Source organism: Podarcis liolepis, assembly GCF_965112155.1.
Source record: "Podarcis liolepis genome assembly, chromosome: 13".
NCBI lineage: Eukaryota > Metazoa > Chordata > Lepidosauria > Squamata > Lacertidae > Podarcis > Podarcis liolepis.
The window spans coordinates 20,502,503-20,522,391 of record NC_139573.1 but is presented as its reverse complement, the minus strand read 5'-3'; the positions used below and the strand labels follow the sequence as shown (position 1 = coordinate 20,522,391).

Genomic DNA, 19,889 nt, shown 5'->3' with positions numbered 1-19,889 from the left:
GAGAGGGAAGAGAAAGGGATCCGTTGTTGTTTTTTAGGGGTGATGGCTCTGGTTAGGTCAAGGGTGCATCTTCACAGGGCTTTCACATGTGCAATGATACTGGATGGTGCAAGGGTAAGGTGGCCTTTGCACACGCACATATCCCCCAAAAGGGAGGTTAAGAGTTGATGAAACACCAAACATTTACATCACATGGCTTCCCTTCGAAGAATCCTGGGGGCTATAATTTGCCCCCCTGAGCTGCTGTTCCCAGCACCCATAACGACAGTTCCCAGAATTCTTTGGGGGAAGTCATGTGCTTTAAACGAATGATGCGTAAACAGCCGAAGCCATCCCTGGGGCCATCAGCAGGCCTTTTCAAATCAGATGGGTTTCCACATTGGCTGTTTACGCATTGGCATGGAGATGCTGGTTGTGTAAACAGAGACTGTGGCTCCTGGAAATGATGCCTGCAGTGTGTTTTGTGAGTGGGCTCAGGACTCTGTGGGTATGCGAGTGTGGGATGAGAGCTCTGCATAAATGAGAGCATGCCGGTTGTGTGAATAAATGCGGACAGAAGTGTGGCTGGTGGGGAACACGAGGATAGGTGCTGCCCATTTGGCAGAGAATGGATGCTTAGTGCACAGTATGCCAAAAAGTGGCTAGAGGGTGGTCAGTGTGTATGAACCTACGTGCAAACAGGGCGGAGAGAGGGGAGCACCTGATTCATGTGTTACTGCAAAGTGGCAGGGGGTGCTTCCATTTGGCTCTGGTAACATGCAAGTAAAGGAGCCCCCAGGCTATGCAAAGGTTCTCAGGGAAGGGCAATCCTAGCACAGGAAGCAACACAGAAAGAAAACATCAGAAAGAGTTCCCAGAGCAAACGGGCTTTGTGTATCCCATGTATAGCAGGGGTATAGCAGGGGTGGGATTGTTGAATGACTTCTCTCTGTCCATTGGGCCATGCTGATTGAAGCCAATAGGAGGGGCCAGCAGACTGGGTGCTGCCCGTGCAGGTGGACCATGGTGCATGAGAAAATGGGAGTGTAGGAGCACGTGTATGAGAGAAAATGGCAATTTTGCCCTTTTCCAGCTCCCCTTGGATTTTGAGCTGCTTCCCAATGAAACACAAGTCTCCTCTTCCATTGTGGCACATCTTGAGTACAAGAATCTGCTTTGTGTCTTTAGATCAAATCTAGAAATCCTACCCTTTCAACCCCAAGTCCCATTAGCCTTCTGAGGAATCTTGCCAGTGGTCTTCAGCTCATTTAAACACTGCACATAAATTGGCTGGAATTGTATTAAGCCTGCCATGCCAGCTCTGATTTTAGAGCAAATAAATAAGCGCTTCCACGGCTAGCTACCCAGAACTTCCACTTTATTAACTGTCCTTTCTTAGGAAAGAAATTAGACTGGAGGTTCAGTTTGTAGCTATAAAGTAGGGATAACGTTCACTTTAACCTCAAGGCAGGAGTCTAGCAAGGGATAAAGAAGAATAGTTTTTTTGCTTTTGTTTAAAAAGAGTTTCTCACATTAGGTTAGAGGGACCTACTTTTCCAGTTGTGGAAGAATGGATTGAGCAATGCTCCATTGGGAACATAAAAAAGGAAGGCAAGACTTCAGTATTCATCTGTATAATAGGATAATACAACACCTTTCCTAACAGGAGAGCAAAGGTGCCCACTTTTCCATCAGAGGAAGGACACACACAGTTGTTGATACTGCCAGAGCATGATGAAAAAACCTGGATCCACACACATGAGTGACTGGAGAGGTGTGTGAGAGCTTTAAGGAGCTGGACCTAGTCTTTCTGGCACAATATCATCTTATCCACCCACCCAACAGCTTCAGAAACGAACAATTCATCTGTGTGTGTGTAGAGGCTGTGGTTGAAAGACACAACCACCGTGTCGGGATACTGTTTAAACTGGTGTAAGAATATGTGCCTAAGCAACTCACACAGTTTGACCAGACCGTTGACTGTGGCAGCAAGATTCGTTGCACCAAAGCAGGCTGTGGAGGAGGTAGTTGGGGTTTTTTTGGTCTCACTGTCTTCCCCTTCCATATATTACTGTGGAGGGAAGCATAGGAGAAAACGGCTCCTCACAGCCATCTGTGCTGCAAAGAGTTACTAGGCCCATCCACGCGACAGAGAAAGCAAGGCCTGGGCACATCAGCCAATGGCGGGTGCTGATGTGTGCGTCACACAAAGATGGGCCTAGGACCCTTCTAGATCACTATGGTTTTCATATACAGCGGTGTGGAGATGGGTAAGATGAAGAACTGGCAGTGGTGGGGATTATGCAGACAATAAAACAGGACACTTTTAAAATACTGGTTTGCAAAGGAGATGGTTGGTGGGTCCTTTTGCGAGGGGAGGCAAAGACCTGCCCCTACTCAGCAGAAGGCGGTGGCTAAATGTTACGAAGAGCACCAAGGAGATTTGTCTGAGATGAGTGACAAGTCAGGGAGACTCTCCAAAATGGCCAAGAAACCCTGTCTGTAGGCAGTCCCACAAGGGAGTCCCACACCCCAGCAGAAAAGCTGGGAACTACTTCACTCGCCATCAGAGGACATGGCAGGGCATGATCCGGTCCACTGGAAAAGGACTCCAACTGTGTGGAAAGTTTTGCAGAGACCCCTTCTTCCCCCCATGTCCATAGGAGGTATCAGAGAGGGAGAGTCTGCGTTGACGTCTGCATGTCTTGAGCTGCTTGGTCTGCCCGCTGGTGATAGACGTGAACTGAGCAGGTCCCCATGTGCCAGAAATCCACTGCAAAGAGCCCAAAGAGAAGGAAGAGGACCATGGCCAGGGCCCATTCGCAGTAGGCCGACTCAGAATGCAGCTTCAGGAAAAAGAGCACAATCGCTGGGATTAAAGGAGTCAAGGAGAAAGGAGCCAGAGACGGTGCATCTGTTATTCCCAAAAGAGATATAGGTTGCACACACACCATGCATTTAAAGCATGTAGCTTCCTCCACAGAATCCTGGGAACAATAGTTTACCCTTCACAGAGCCACAATTCCCAACACCCTTAAACTACAGTTCCCAGGTCTTTTATTATTATTATGGGGTAGAATGTGCTTTAAATGCACGGTGTATATGCAGCCCTAGGCCAGACTGAGGAGAGGCCAGACCTAGTTCCACTTTGTTTTTGGATGTGGGGCAGGACTCTTTCACAAATACATTTGGTAGGCCGCAGCCTCCTTAACGGCCACTGTTACCAGCTCGAGAGGGAAAACTGGCAAGCAAGCAGTGACAACAGCAGGAGATGTTGCTGCTTCTCATTTGCCCGTCCCCCTTGGGCCAGTGGGTGGGTGAGCAAACAAACAGGCAACAACAGAGCTAGCAAACTGCTGCCAGTGGTGTCTGCTCCGTCCCCTCATGCCAGGCTAAGGGCATTTGCCTGGCCATGCCAACTCCTGGCACTGGCCCCAGAAAAGTCCCAGGTTCTGGGCTGCCTGGGCTCCTAATGAATACTAAGAACATTTTTAAAAGAAATTCTTCGGGACCACTTGAAGCCAGTCCCTAAGGATACGAGTGAGTGTGTTTCCAGTTCTGCATAGCACATCAAAGAAAACCCAATTGAGGCTAAACAACAACTTGGTGCAAGAGATAATAGATGTGAAACTGTGCCCTTCAACCTCCCAATCACACTATCTATCAACTAACCCCAAGCTGCTTCATGTTGATAATAATGTAGATAATACCTGTCTCTTCCCTTAGAACACAGGAAATTGCCTTATTCTGAGTCAGACCAATGGTCCATCCAAGCTAGTAATGTCTACACAGTCTGGCAGCAGCTTTCCAGGATTTTAGGCAGGGAATCTCTCCCAGCCCTACCTGGAGATGCTGAGAGACTTGAACCTGGGACCTTTTGCATGCAAAGCAGATGCTCTGCCGCTGATCTATGGATCCTTATAAAAGCCCTCCGCGTACCCCGCAATTTCCCTTCCTGCATCTTTAAAGACAACGCTCTAGTTCAGGATACTGGCAATGAGAAAGGCAGAACCACAGAAGCTGAGGGAGAATCTGAGGGGCCCGATCCACCATCCTCCGTGCCTCGGCTTCACTCGGTTGGTCAGGAATGTTTGGACCCAGAAATAAAGGATGCCCACCACAAAAGCCAAGAAGGCCCCAACTAAATGGGTTTCTATCTGGTTCTTTTCCTGTAGGGGAAAGAGAACAGAGTAAATCAACAGAGAAAATCCCACCCCACCAAGGCCATTTCATGTTCTAGTTCATCAAAATCCTTTTCAATGAAATTCACAAGCCCCAATTTTAAGACAAACCACGTCCCCATCGCCTTTTTAAAGTGTGTAGAGATGTTCGGGAAACATCCTAGACCCCCCCCCCAAATACCCCACAATCTTCTGCATCCCCAGCAAAGGTGAGGTGGGTGGGCCTCTTCTGACCACCCCTGTCATTTAAGGACCATCCCCACTGAGACCTCCTCCTCTTCATTTTTGGTAAGGCTTGTCAACCCCCCTCCCCATCTGCAGCTTCTTACCTGGAAATTGCCCACAATAGACGACCCGAGGGCACAGAGTAGGCCGAAAATGAGCCCAACTAGATTTAAACGGGAACGACAGCCATAATCCCGCACCTGTTGGTATTTCAGAAAGCAGATCACCGCGCCTGGAAGAGATGTCAGTTATTGAGGCTGATAAGATCCATCCTTTCATTTGCTGTCCCAGAGCCACCACGTGGTCCATACATGTCACTGAGAGGCAGACTCTAAAGTAGAAGACAGCCTTTCCCTCCATAAATTTGCCTAATATTCTTTTAAAGCCATTCAAACTGGTGTCCTATTATTACATACTGCGGTAGCAAATTTCATATTTCAACTATGTGCTGGGAGAGATGTTACCTTATTTTATTTCATCTGCCCTGAATCCTCAAAAACCCTTTGGGGTCTTATATTATGAGAGAGGGAAGAAAGCCTCTCTCAACCCGCTTTTTCCAATGATAATAATTCTGTACACCTGTATCATATCCCCCATGCTTGCCTTTCTTTCTAGACTAAAAAATCTGAACCTTTCCTCATGATTCAGTTGCTCCAATCCCACCGTTATTTCGATCGTAGAAGAAGAAGAAGAGTTTGGATATGATATCCCGCTTTATCACTCCCCTAAGGAGTCTCAAAGCGGCTAACATTCTCCTTTCCCTTCCTCCCCCACAACAAACACTCTGTGAGGTGAGTGGGGCTGAGAGACTTCAGAGAAGTGTGACTGGCCCAAGGTCACCCAGCAGCTGCATGTGGAGGAGCAGAGAGGTGAACCCGGTTCACTAGATTACGAGACTACCGCTCTTAACCACTACATAACACCTGGCTCCTTTGCCAGGACTACAATATCCTGTTTAAGGTGCATCTTCCGAAGTGTCGTTGCAGCACAGATTTGTTGAAAGTGCTTACAGGCCTGGTGGTTTTCTTTTCAACTCCTTCCCCAATGAATCCCTAACATGGCATTTGTTCCCCTCCACGCATGCACCTGCTGCACCGACACCATCCTAACTGGGCATCCTCCACAGACAGAAATACGGACAGTTATTGACCAGAGCTAAGAATTAAAATGGGAGAGGAATGAACCTCAGGCTCAGGGGACAAACGTGACCCTCCTCATCTCTTTATCTGACTCTCAAGAGTCTCCTCAGGCCACACTCCCTCCCCAGCCCCTCACAGGCTTGGCTTTGCATCTTCCTTGAGTGCTTTTGCTAGGAGGCATCCTTGCACTCAGACAATGCCTCTTGGATGGAGCATAGAGAGGCGTGTGTGTGTGTGTGAATCTCTGTAGAAACCAGCCTACTGTACCAAAGGTAACATTTGCATTAGTTGCTCCACCCACTTTTGCCCCTGGCCCCACCCACCACTGGCAAGTGGCCCCTGGAAGGTTGCCCAGAAAGGCATGTGGCCCTTGACCAGGAAAATGTTCCCTGCCCCTGAACTAAAAGGTGAGGGCTATCCCTGATTAAATATGGACCACTGAAGGCACATGGTAGCAAAAGGAAAGAGACCAAGAGAGATAGGGCTTACCTAGAAAAGCTCCTAGATTAAGAACTTGACCAAAGACACAGCTCTGGGGTGGGGAGGAGCCACATGTGCTGGAGGAAGACAAGGGGGGGGGGAATTCATACAGATTGCAGCTGAGTTTAGAAGTTGGCCCCTTAGACTCCCCCCAATAGAAGCAATTAAGTACACAGAAATAGCCCTAGTTCATTGGTCCTCCTCAGCTAGTGTGGTGGGACCCACAACTGGATTGCAGCCTCATCCAAAGTGGGTCACAGCGCAGCTGCCCTGCTACCATCCATATACAGGATAGAGTATAAAATAAAAGAGAGAAATTGGTCTCCAGGTGTGTGTTTGGGGTAAAGGGGAGTCCTAGGGCTGAAAATGATGCACACCGATTGCTGGGTAGTCTAGTTAGGCCTGGATGGGGCAATATTCCATCCTTCTTCTCTAGGCTGGTCCAGGCCCTCTTGCTGCCTGAAGTGAAGGACACAGTGGCACATCCTCCCCATCACACACCCCAAAGCCATTTTGGATGGGTCTGATGGAAGTCGTAGACCGGAAGATCTGGAGAACATCAGGTTGGCTATGGCCCGCCTGTTCCACAAGGCTTGAGGCTGTCACTCAAAAGGGTTCTCTTCAATACAGAGAATACGGTAACTTGACTTCCTGAAAAGATGGAAGCTAGAGAAGGGTGGGGTTTTTTTGAGGGGGGGGGGGGTTGGAAGACTTTCTCAGAAACCCAGTCAAGCCATACCTGATATATGGAAAAGCTTCTGTGATGTTTACAGATCCATTTGCAACAGCCATGGCATACCTGAAAAGAGGGTGGGGGTGGAATCTCATTAATTGGATGGAGTTGCCAGACTAACGCTTGTTTTTCAAATTCTTCCCAATAAGTTTAAAGTATACTCTGTCACACACTTAGTCCCTGTTTTTTTATTTTTAAATAATATTATATCACTACACTTTGTAGCCAAGATTGTTCTTCATCAAACAAATTTGCCTGTCAAGAAAAAAAGAAGAAAAGTGGGGGGGGGGAGCAAGGAAATGACATATGAAGGAGAAAAGGGGCAGCAAAACAACAACAAATCTCTAAAGTACTGTACAGTGAATAGATTAAAATATAAACATGTACATTGTCATTCCAAACATGTAAAAACGAAGCCCACTTCTCAATAAATTTCCTTCCTTTATTATTATGTATTGCATTTCTCTACTATAACTGATTGGTTAGGAAAACCTGGCAAACTATCTTAATGATAAAACTTACACAATTGCTCACTACACACACACACACACACACACACACACACACACACACACACAGTGCCTCCAGACTGTCTCTGCTTTAAGGTGGGATTTCATTCAAAGTGGCAAATTTCATTCGCGCAATTATAGTCGCACAACAAACCTGCTCCACTACCCCCCAAAGATGGGCCTTTTTGCAATAAGGAAAGTGGGTGAGGACACTTCCTTTGAAGCAACATCATCTAACCCCCAAATGAGTGCTTGTTAAATAGCCAACATCCTCTCATCTCCCTGCAAACAAATCAGAGCGAACGCCCAATTCACTTGAAAGTGCCCCAGAGTTCATGAGGCAATTTCCTTGCAAAGAGAGAATCCTGGAGGCTTGTGGGTGGTTGCTGTTTTAGTGTGCAAAACAGAGGGAGAGAGACAGCTACGGAGCTAGCCTCCAAGCACCTGGGAGTAGAGGGAAGCAGTAGACCTGGCAGTGCCGCAATAGAAATGAAAGGCTGCCCACCCTAACTACACCTCTGCACATTTTGTCCTATGGCACAAAGTACAAGTGCTGCCAAATCAATGGCTACTAGCCATGGCAGCTCTGCTCTGTCTCTGTGGCCAGAGGCAGTAATGCTTCTGAATACCAGCTGCTGGAAGCCACAGGAGGACAGAGGGCTCTTGTGCTCAGCTCCTGCTAGACGCCCTGCTTCCCATGGGCATCTGCTTGGCCCCTGGGAAAACAGGATGTTGGACTAAATGGACCACTGGCTCGTCATATGATCTTAGCAACACCTGCACACCAGATGAAATTGAGCCAGCTAACCTAATTGGCAGGCATTTGTTACGAATAGAGGACTTTAAAAACAGCACCACCACAGAGGTCCAGATCCTTTGCATATGGTGATCAAGCTGGCTCACGAAAGGTTAGCAAGCTAGGTGTGTGTGTCACTGTACGGTTGCCAGCTTGCAAAAGAAGAGGAAAGAGAAAGCCCTTGTCCCTTTAAAATAGGTATTTGGCGTGCAGATCTCAGCAAGCGAAGCGCCTTTGCGGTGAGCTGCAATCCGCTGCCAATTGCTGCAGATCAAAATGCTGTTAAAGGGGTGAGTTCCACGTTGGCACCCTGCTCTGTTTGAACAAAGTCCCCTTTTCCACTAGGAATTTGACCTGCAGGCAGGGGAAAACTTTGCTGGGTTGTAATTATCTCGTATTGCAAAAAAGAACGCAAGAAAACTGTCTTGCGTCAGGCCCAACTGTTTATCCGTCATCTGTATTAGATACTGTACTATGACTGATGGCAAATCTCCAGGATCTCAAAGAGAGGCCGTTTCTATCACCTGTGACCTGATCCTTTCACCTGGACCCGCCAGCAATGGAACACTGAAGCTTAGCTCAGGGACAAAGCTTCTGCCTCGTATGCAGAAGTTCCCAGGTTCAATCCCCGGTGCCTCCAGGTAGGGCTGGGAGAGATCCTCCATTGGAGACATTTAAGAAGCACTGCTAGTCACTGCAGACAATCCTGCACTGGATGGACTCAGTACAGTGGTGCCCCGCAAGACGAATGCCTCGCAAGACGAAAAACTCGCTAGACGAAAGGGTTTGTCGGTTTTGCGTTGCTTCGCTAGACGAATTTCCCTATGGGCTTGCTTCGCAAGACGAAAAAGTCTTGCACTTTTTTTTAAAAGCCGCTTGAAGAGGCACAGTTGCGACGGACCGTGCTTCGCAAGACGAAAAACATCGCAAGACGAAAAGACTCGCGGAACGAATTCTTTTCGTCTTGCGAGGCACCACTGTATAAGGCAGCTTCAGATGTTCTACCATTGAGCCACTCTCTCCCTATACCAGACTGGAGTTGACATGATCCCATTTCCCAAAATCCAGCTCTATCACTGCTGGGCTTAAAGCAAGCACACAAATACACACACACCCCACATCCCACCTGAGAGTCAACCCACTCCGCTTTGCTTATTGTTACTCACACAACCCAGAAGCCGACAATACCTCCTACAGCTAGGAGTACAGGAAGGAGAGCCCAGAGCCACATGGTGGCGGAAGACCTAAAGGCAAAAAATATAAGGAAACCATCAAGAACAGCCTGAGATTCTTGGGTTCTTTGGGAACAAGGTGGGTTAAAGCTGAAGGAAGCCTGGGGAGGAGACCAAATCCCTGGACTCTAGGGATCCATTGTGATTTGGTGGTCTTGAAAGAGCAGAAAGGCCGAATCCTAAAATTTCGGGGGTTTGGGAAGTAGGTTAGGTCACAGCAAGCCAGGATTCCTGGGTTCTCTGGCTAAGCTCTTGATAACTGGAAAACTCTGCTACATCCAAGGGGCCTTATTGCTCCTCACTGCCTTGCTCTGCGCTGCAGGAATTAAAACAAACAACAACACTAGAAAGACTTCTGCTAATGGTATACTAATAAACTTCCCCCGCCACGCCCCTCACTCAGCCACCACCCAGCAGGGCTGAGCTCCTGCCAGTAATCAAAGCAAAAGATTTTAAAGCAAAAGTCCATGGGAAGGTGGGGAAATGCCCTGAAATCAGAGCAACACCCTAGCTATATCATCACTCAGAGACTGGCATAGACCTTGCTGCAAATTATACTGCGCAGCAGCAACCAGGGGCTTCCTTGTGGGGCTTCCGAGCAGGGAGTTTGAGAATCAAGGTTTTTGGTTTCTGTTTCCCTTCCGAGTCTTCAGGAATATCGCGGGATTCCTTACCCAGAAATTATCTGCTAGCTGCGTCCTTTTTTCTTCGCTCAGGAGCACGTCTTTCTCCCTAGCAGGTAGCAAGGTTAGTGTGCCAGCGCTCCTTCCAATAAACCTGTCTCAACTCCATCTCTGGGACGGGGCAAAGGGCACAGTGAGGGTGCTATCTGCCTGTGACTTTTGTCCCCAAGGCGTGCCATTCTGCTGCCACACAGATGGCGCTTGGAGAAAGAGGGACCACTCTGCGGCGTGACGCAGTTTATCAGTGCAACATGTGCTTTTCTAATGGAGAACCACGGTTACTGGGTTCCTTACGAGGGATCGCTCCAGACTGGCATTTTTCGGCGTGGATCTCTTTGGCAGCATGCCAGTGACACAATAATAGTGCATCAATGGTGGGATAATACTGGACTGTCCACACACACACCGCTCCACTGTATCAGTTGTGATGCTCCATCAATGTCACCGCATTTATTGCCACCTGCAGAGGCACTCTTGCACTATAGCGCCACAAAAGTGAGAGAACGAGAACTGCGGAACATTTGCATTGGGCTTGAAAGGCTGCAGGGTTTCAACAGGAAGTTATGGGATGCGTGCTGCTAGGAAGTGAAGCAGTACGCCCTCCCTGAAACTTCTGCGAGTGCAAGTATTATTGAAAGCGGTATCATGCATAACTGCCATGCTGAACACAAATTATCATGGATGCACAGTAAAAAAAGGTAGTCAGGCAGGGAGAGGGAGGGAAAGGAGATCTGGGAGTACAGTGGTACCTTGGGTTAAGAACTTAATTTGTTCCGGAGGTCCGTTCTTAACTTGAAACTGTTCATAACCTGAGGTACCACTTTAGCTAATGGGGCCTCCTGCTGCCGCCGAACAATTTCTGTTCTCACCCTGAAGCAAAGTTCTTAACTTGAGGTACTATTTCTTGGTTAGCGGAATCTGTAACCTGAAGCATCTGTAACCTGAAGCGTATGTAACCTGAGGTACCACTGTATAGGATTAGAGGAGTGAATTTGTGGGAACCAGGAGGGAAGACTGCTGGGTTATGGAGAGGTTACCAGGAGCCGGAATAGGTCAGTATATCCAGAGTAACATTCTGGAAGTGGTGTCTTGAAATTAGAGAAGAGAGGAGCATCACGTTCTGTACCTCTGGCAGTAAAAAGTTTTGGGATGTACCTATTGCTGCAGCAGCATAAGTTCTGCTGCCACCAACGCAGCTGTGTCTAATATTAGTCTGCCGGCTGCAAGGTAAGTTCACCTGTTGCCGATGTAGCTTACCTGAGGTGCGAGAGGTTCTTTGGCAAGTTTCTAGGGACCTTGACCTGACGAAGCTGGAAGAGGGCTCGTGGAAGTCCTTGGCAGGCTGTCCAGGGCACACAGGTATCGCAAGGCATTTTATGACCTGAGGATGAAAAGGAAAAGTTGCCGGTTGCCCTATTTTATAACCCGTGGAGTGAACCTCTGTTTAGCCTGTGAACAGTGGGCTACAGTGATTTGTGTGACACCATGGGGAGGGTTCCCTCGCATGCAAAAGTGGTGGAATCTGCTATTGTAAGGTGTAGGGGTGGCTGCTGAACCGGACAGTGTTAAAAGGGGGTTGGAATTGTAGAGTTGGAAGGGACCCCAAGGGTCATGTAGTCCAACCCTCTGCAACGCAGGAATCTCATCTCAAGCATCCATGACAGGTAGTTCTTTCTGCCTAGATGCAGAAGCTCCCTATTGAAATTCATTTTGCTAGTTTGGATCCCAGTTCTCCAATCCGTTAAGATCATCTTGAATCCAGATTCTGTCTTCTGTGGCATTAGCTACCCATCCCAGTTTGGTGCCATCTGCAAAGGGCTCGTCCATACTTACATTTGCTTTGCAGTTTCTAGGCACAAGTCCGCATTTTCCAGATCCACGTCCTGGTTTGTTGTTGTTGTTGTCCTGGCGCTTTAACGCAGGAATATCCACGTTTTACTGCTGAATGGCAGTCCGCAGAAAACCCATATGGCTAGATGTGATTCCTCCAGCACTGGGATTCATGTGTGGGAGAGTTGCTCATGTCCCGCCCACATGACTCTCGTAGGCATCTGATTGGCCACCATGAAAGCAGGACGCTCGGCTTGGGCCACACTTACACCACACATTTAAAGCACTATGATACCACTTTAAATACTCATGGCTTCCTCCCCCAAAGCATCATGGGAAGTATAGTTTGTTAAGGGTGCTGCTGAGAGTTGTTAGGAGACCCTTGTTCCCCATACAGAGCTACCATTCCCAGAGCCCCCTGTAAATTGACTGATTAATTGACTGTTAAACCACTCTGAGAATGGAGAGACGACTAGCAGAGCAGGCAAGAGTTTCCTCCATTTCTCTGCTCACTTTTTGCCTGTCCTTCTAGGAAGGGCGTTTACAAGACTGGGGCCTGAAAAAGGGTACTCCTGGAGTTGTGGAAGTACTAAAAACTCAATGGTGGCAGACAAAGCGAAGAAGGAAAGGATTGCAGTTTTCTCCCCCCCCAGCCCCCAACTGAAAGCTTGAATGTTTAGCTCAAGACAATAATAATTGTATAGATTGATTCCTCTGAAAGAAAGATAATAGTTGGAGAGGCCTAACAGAGACACACAGCAGGGGAGACTGCCTTTGCAAGGATCGATGCCGAGATGGAAGATGCGCCGAATGATTCTGTACGTGGGCATTTTTTGCTTTGTTGTCGGAGAAGGTGGGTAGTAGATGAGTCACTGAGCAAATTGACAAAATTGCAAACGTAGTTTCTGTTAACAGAGGCTGAGAGCGACAGAGACAAGAAGCTAAAGGAAAGGAATCTGGATAACTCCCCACCCCCCACCCCCGCCTTGCTATGTTTGTTTACTTATGGACGTTTCACCAATTGTAGCACAAAAGAACAATCTGTGAAATGGGTAGAGTTTGGAGTTGAATCGATCAAAACAGGGAAGCAAATGGTTTTTTTTCTAAGTTGTATTGGGAGTTAGGAGGTATCTTTTGTCAGTTCTTCCCCACTAATGCTACATTATTCAGGATTAGACTCATTTCTCCTTAATTAAGAGCACAGTAAAAATGGTCGTTTCTATACTTTATCCTAATCTTTGGCAACTTGGTGTCCTCTAGATTAAATGTGTTTGTGTGTATCCTGCCTTTTCCCCTGACAGGGACTCAAGGTGGCTTACAGATAAAATTTAGCATCAGGAGGTTTAACAGGAGAAAAAGATATATAGCAGACACTGGTGAAAGTTGTATTTAAGCAGGAACACGTCACTTTTTATTTTCTCAAGAGAAGAAGTACACTTTTAAGTTTTGGGGGGCAGAAATCACTTTAAAACCCAGGAGGAAATTCTTGCTACTAGCTTAAAATCTAAAACGGAGAGTTGAGCAGACAGAGCAGCCGTCCTGTTAGAAAAGGTGTAATATTTGTAAAGGTGCAACTCATTCTTTCACCACTCGATGGAAGCACCTACCACCAAATACTTTTGATCACAAATGCTTGGTTCAGAGAGCACCGATTTAATAAAGAAATAAGGCTTGCAAAAGGGCATCTCTGCCAGAACGATCTGACAGTTGCAACATCTACACAATTCTGGTTCCAGTTGGAGGAGGCGATATGTTCCTCTCCAAACAGCTGTGTAAGGCAGGGTCAGGCAGGGGATACACTGAGATTATTTGCAGTAGATCATCCTGCCTTCTGGTTCCCAGTTGTTTTGACAATAGCAACAGCTAAAATGCCACCCCCCCAAAAAAAAGGTTGCTTAAAAAACATTGAGGGAATGAGATGTTTTGAATTCCATCAGTCCCTGCCAGCTATGGTCAATGATCAGGAACTAGCAGCCCAGAGTGGCTGGGAAAACTCAGCCAGATGGGTGGGATATAAATAATAAATTATTATTATTATTAAAATTATTATTGTCCAACTTCTTCACACAGTGAATAATTAGCTGGGTGGGTGGGAATCCATCCCCCCCCCACTTAGTGTGAATGCTTGAAGGGCACATCTCACAGATGCGCACTGACCTCATTGAGCTCAGTCCCAACACCCCATTTCACCTGCAGCAGCAGAAGAGAAGCACTTCACCTTCACACAGCGCATAATTAAACTATGGAACTCACTTCCACAGGAGGCAGCGATAACTACTAACTTGGATAGCTTTAAGAGAGGATTGGACAAAATCACGGAGGAGAGGGCTATCAAAGGCTACTGTGAGGACAGGATATGGACCATTCGCCTGTTCCCAAAGGCCCTTCTTATGCTCTTATGTCATCCAAGGCTGGTTTAAAAGAGTTTTGGGCTACATTTTGCTGTCCTTGCTGCTTGAGCAAGAACAGGGCAAAAGCAAGAGCAACGTGCCTTGCGTTCTAATATCAACATGTCACCCTGCAATATTTAAGGTACACCCAGTGGACACTCAAAGAACGTGACCTCCCCCCCCCCCAAAAAAAAATTATGGTTCATTAAGGGTACTGGGATGGGACGCGGGTGGTGCTGTGGTCTAAACCACAGAGCCTAGGGCTTGCTGATCAGAAGGTTGGTGGTTCAAATCCCCACAACGGGGTGAGCTCCCCTTGCTCGGTCCCTGCTCCTGCCAACCTAGCAGTTCAAAAGCACAGCAAAGTGCAAGTAGATAAATAGGTACCGCTCCAGCGGGAAGGTAAACGGCGTTTCTGTGCGGTGCTCTGGTTTGCCAGAAGCGGCTTAGTCATGCTGGCCACATGACCCGGAAGCTGTACGCCGGCTCCCTCGGCCAGTAAAGCAAGATGCGCGCCACAACCCCAGAGTTGGCCACGACTGGACCTAATGGTCAGGTGTCCCTTTACCTTTTTAAAGGTACTGGGAATTTTTGGCCTGCGAGGAGGAAACTACAATTCCCAGCTTTCTTTGGAGAGATTTCGTGTGCATAGAATGCACTTTAAATGTGTGGTGTGGATCCACTTGGACCATTGAGCAGTACAGTGGTACCTTGAGTAAAGTACTTAATTCGTTCCGGAGGTCCATTCTTAACCTGAAGCACCACTTTAGCTAATGGAGCCTCCTGCTGCCACCGTAGCACGATTTCTGTTCTCATCCTGAAGCAAAGTTCTTAACCTGAAGCACTATTTCTGGGTTAGCGGAGTGTGTAACCTGAAGCGTATGTAACCTGAGGTACCACTGTATAACCTTTCTGATTTCTTCTGGTCCGGGTGGGCCTGGGGGCGAGCCGTTTGCTGAGAATCCTCACTTCAGGAATTTGGAGTCACTAGATCAGCACGTACTGCTGAGACACTGCCCAGGTCTAAGACTGCCTGTAGCCAACTGGTTTTATTACCCATTTTATGACCCACGGGCAGGACTTATTTTAAGACTGAGTGAAGCCTAGGGACTAAATGGTCAGCTGAGGACCCCCTTTCATTTGAGAGTGTTGTTTTTCTCAAGGTGCGGGCCCCTCCATGTCTGAGGCCTGGAGCATTTGCCCCCATTCAACACACCAGAAGTCCAAATCGCTAGAATGGTGCATTTTATGGCCCAGGAAGCAAATGGCTGTATAACCTGGGGTCAGGGGTCTGCAACTGTGTTTATGTTAAAGCAACAACCACCTTTTGGCATCTTAAAAGACTCACATTTTCTATTTTTTTAGGAAAGGAGGAAACTGCCTTATATTGAGTCCATCTAGGTCAGGATCTAACCAGAGATATTTCCAGGCCTGTTTGGAGATACCAAATACTGAAAACTGGGACCTTATGTATGCAAAAGCAAATGCTAGGCTATGGCTGTCCATCTGATTTTGTAGACTGCCGTCGAAGAAAGCTGATGCCATAATGAATTTGTTGCTTTGTGCCTGAAGTCTTCGTTGCTTTTGCTATAAGAGACTAACACACCTAGCCCTCTGGAAATTGTATTTACATTAAGGTTACCAGACGTCCCCATTTCCCCATACAAAATCAATTGAAGTTGAAAAGTGTCCCCGGATTCATTGAAAAAAATCTGGTAACCTTGATTTACATCAGCTTTTAATTCTCCCCCGAACACTGCTCTGTGAAATCCTCCTAATAAAGCTGTCTCTGGCAGTGGCTGGTTCAGGTTTTTGTGGCCAAGGCAAGCTCCTCGCAAATGAGTCCCCTTTCCAGAAATGTTCCATCTTTTTTTGGGGGGAGGCTTTTATAATCTTTACTATAAGGGGCTGGACTGTGGGTTTGCCTGCCCACCACCTCTCACTTCATCTTTGTACGTAGTTCATTGGCTCACTCCGATTTCCAGTAGATGGGGCCAGTCAGGGACAAAAATTCTCACAGAGATGCATGCTGAATACTTTGTGGTTGTGTGCGCATCATAACCGGCTGAAAACACGGCTGGGTTGCTCTTTTCCCTCGGTTCAGATCAAAGCTGGGTTGAGAATCATAATTCATAGTGCAGTTGTAATCCTGAAAAGGGGTGTGTGTGCATAGATAGAGGTGGGTGGGGAGATCTATGTATTATTTTTTTAAAAAAAGATCAATACACATCACTTCCATCAAGTTTTTTTCTGGGTCCCAGAAAGAAGAACTTTTGTACACATTACTGGCTTAAAACACAGTTAGGTTGTTCTTTTCCTCAGTTTGGATTGAAGCTGGTTGGAGTGCAGAGTAAGCGGGTGTCTACGCGGGTGTGATTAGTTTTCAGCTGCAGTAAGGCTGGATCAGGTCCATGGCTCATCTGGTCCAGCATTCTGTTCTCACAGTGGCCAGCCAGACGCCTGTGGGAATCCTGCAAGCGTTCTCTCCTCCGATCATTTCCAGAAACTGGTATTCAGAAACAAGATTGTCTCCAACCATGAAGGTAAAACATGGGTTTAAAGGGAGCCATTGAGTTTAATCAAAACTCTTGTTGTTCCTTCTCTCTCTCATACGCACAGCATCCTCCCTCATGTTAGAAGAGGAGGGATGGGTTGCCTTCTCCAAACTTTGATGGCTTTTCATTCCAAACATTCCAGACCCTCTGTTTATAGGGAAACCATATTCTGTCAAAGAGCTCCCCTAAGGCCGTCTTGGGACATGATGAACCATTTAACATTCTTTTCTCAAATCCCCGACTATATTCTGACATCACTTGAAGGCAAAACTACAGTGACAAACACAGTAACAGGTCACACTGAGAACCTGCCCTTCTTTGAAGTTTCTTGATGCTCTGTGGAGTGAATTTTGTTTGGCTTTTAGCAACTTACTTTATTGGGAAATGTACAGGATATTAAGAGAAATCCAGGCATGAACTTAGCCCCAGTTTTGGAGGAAGAAGCTAAATGTGTCAGAGAGAAAAGACCATCTGCAAACAGCAGGGTTTCGATTGCTATTCCAAGAACATTTAACAGACAAAGGGAGGGAAGAAGCTTCTGGTATGTTGTTAGTGAAATGGTTCATTAGGTGGGGCTGGGAGAGAGAGGGAGGAATGATAACTAGATTTCTAGGGTTGCGATATTATATTCACTTACCTTTGAGTAAGCCCCACAGATTTCAACAGGGCTTCCTTCTGAGTCATTTGTTTGTTTCGTTAAAAGCATTTCTGAACCGCCAAACCTTCATCCAGTTTTCTGGGGTAAGACACTTACCCCAAGTGCATTTTTCATGGTACAGATTACACATAAGTAAACCTACAGGGTAGCCCTTCTAGAACATGGTTACAAATTGTCGCCTCCATAACACCCCCAAACTTTAGTCAGTTACCATTTCTTGTTTACTTCTGGAAACAAGCGTAAAATGTCCCAGAAATGCATTGTATTTTGCCATTGCATTACCCCGGCCAGAGTCAGTGGAGGCTTCTCCATTTGGGCAATTGCCCTTGGCCAGCAGCTACTCACCTGTATTCTTACTTCCATCCAGCCCAGGGAGTGGTACTGCCTTCCAGCTTCCTCCTCCTCAGTGCTGCCTTCATAGAATTCAGCAGGAAGGAGGTTTTGGAGGCAAAACTATAATTACTTGGGCCTTTCTGCTATTGGTTCTGGCTCCACCTGCTGTTAACCTCTCCACCTTCTGACCTACCAGTCTCAGCAGGCTCCAGCCACCACTGATAGGTTGACTTCAAACAGTCTTGGCTCCCCCCCCCCCATAATCCTGGGAACTGTAGTTTGTTCAGGGTACTAAAATCGACAGGAGCCCCCTATTTCTTTCAAAGAACTACAGTTCCCAGAGGAGTTTAACCCCCTTCCTAGGGAATTCTGGGAACTAGCTTTGCAAGAGGATGCATGGAGTTCTTTGTCACCAGCTGAGTGGTTAAATACAAGTTGCCAGGTAGCAGCTGCTTTGTACATAGAGCCGGAAAAGCTACAAAGGGAACTGTGTTGGGCTGCCCTCTTACATATTGCCCAAAGGCGAGTCATCTAACACTCAGAGAGCGGGGTGGGTTAATTTGTATATTTAGATCATGGGTAGGCAAACTAAGGCCCGTGGGCCAGATCCAGCCCAATCGCCTTCTAAATCCGACCCTCGGACAGTCCAGGAATCAACATGTTTTTACATGAGTAGAATGTGTCCTTTTATTTAAAATGCATCTCTGGGTTTTATTTGTGGGGCATAGGAATTCATTCATCCCCCTCCCCAATATAGTCCGGCCCCCCACAAGGTCTGAGGGACAGCGGACCGGCCCCCTGCTGAAAAAGTTTGCTGACCCGATTTAGATGCAGATTTAAAAGAGAGAACTGCAATTGAAACAGAGGTATGTCACACCATAGTTGAGAAGGCTGGTCCAGGTGATCTATGCTCCTGCTTAGTCTGCTCTCAAGGTGGTCTCCCTGCTTGTGCCTCTTTACCTTTAAATCAGACTTGGACCAGACCAGCCTCTGAATAAAGGGCTGTCCTATGGAGAGTAGGGGACATGACCATCATGGAGAATGCTCTGCGCTCCCCCTCACCACCCTTTTTTTGGCACTGGTTCCATCTTTGTCCCACAGTCTTATTTAAAGGCCTTATTTAAAGATTGTTAGAGTGAAATGCCGGAAGGTGTGCAGCACTGTGCAGAAGTGAGTTATACCTAGATGTGTGTGTGATACATGCATTTCGGCAGGAAGAAAGTCACTCCAGGACTGGTAATACACAGTACAGTGGTACCTCGGGTTAATAACTTAATTCGTTCTGGAGGTCCATTCTTAACCTGAAACTGTTATTAACTTGAGGTACCACTTTAGCTAATGGGGCCTCCCACTGCTTCTGCTATGCGATTTCTGTTCTCATCCTGAAGCAAAGTTCTTAACCCTAGGTACTACAGTGGTACCTCAGGTTAAGTACTTAAATCGTTCCATAATCCTTCAGCTGAGCCACCACACACACCAAGCACCCCTCTAAGGTGCCAAACCTGACATCACCTGTCCTGCCACAGATACCAGGAAGGTGTTACCTGAAACACAATACTCCAGACACAAAACCCATCTCCAATGTGGAATGCAACCCTGCCTGAACAAATAAAGGTGTCAAGGGATGTCTTCCTGACAAAAGGGTATGCAGATATTATCATTGACTTGTGTGAAGGTGAATACTTGAACCATGCATGATTGACAGGGGCATGTCAGAAATCACAGATGCCTAACACCACCCCCTTTCTATGGCATGTTGGTGATGTTCTGATGACGCTGTTAAATATTTTATGGGAAACTTTAGAAAACTTGAAAGCTTCATGGTTCTTGTTCTTCTCTCTGCATGCTTTGAGGGTTTGAACCTCTGTTGAGACAAATAAAGATCAGGCCTCCCGGCTGCTGTTTATTTCTATATTTGCTTGGCTGTGTGTGTACTGCTTGAACCTGACCGATTCAGGAATCCGCAGGAGGAAGTTGGGAAAACGCTTTAAGTATAGTGCATCCCAAGAATTTGACTTTATCAGTGTGCAAAAATTCTGGGCTTCTCTATTAATTTCTATGGGGAGCTCCCTCTTCACGCTAAAGCCCAAAAAAACATCATGGCAACCGGGAGCTCTTCTGTACGCCTCTCTTCCGTGGGTAGGCGGAACTTTACGGATCAGATCG

General features: G+C 47.0%; 1 protein-coding gene across 2 annotated transcripts; it reads right to left on the bottom strand.

Annotated features, from left to right (window-relative positions):
* Nucleotides 1–1,340: 1,340 nt before the first annotated feature.
* TMEM150B (transmembrane protein 150B) lies at nt 1,341–19,489 on the bottom strand. 2 transcript variants are annotated; one of them, XM_083472046.1, is made up of 8 exons: nt 17,736–19,489; nt 11,215–11,338; nt 9,209–9,286; nt 6,744–6,803; nt 6,014–6,081; nt 4,490–4,617; nt 3,971–4,148; nt 1,341–2,848 (listed from the first exon to the last, which is right to left on the bottom strand). In XM_083472046.1, the coding sequence occupies exons 2-8, from the start codon at nt 11,328–11,330 to the stop codon at nt 2,649–2,651; spliced, it is 828 nt and encodes a 275-aa protein (XP_083328172.1). In that variant the 5' UTR covers nt 11,331–11,338; nt 17,736–19,489; the 3' UTR covers nt 1,341–2,648. The 2 variants fall into 2 exon arrangements, with proteins under 2 accessions (XP_083328172.1, XP_083328173.1); XM_083472047.1 differs by lacking the exons at nt 11,215–11,338; nt 17,736–19,489 and adding an exon at nt 9,949–10,060.
* Between the last annotated feature and the right edge of the window lie 400 nt (nt 19,490–19,889).

Excerpts from the sequence above, each read along its gene's own strand:
- TMEM150B (XM_083472046.1), bottom strand. The coding sequence starts at position 11,330 with ATGCCTTGCGATACCTGTGTGCCCTGGACAGCCTGCCAAGGACTTCCA. Across the intron at positions 6,082-6,743 it reads GAAGCTTTTCCATATATCAG|CACATGTGGCTCCTCCCCAC; the intron begins GTATGGCTTGAC and ends GTCTTCCTCCAG. Across the intron at positions 2,849-3,970 it reads TTCTGCCTTTCTCATTGCCA|CGATTGTGCTCTTTTTCCTG; the intron begins GTATCCTGAACT and ends CTTTAATCCCAG.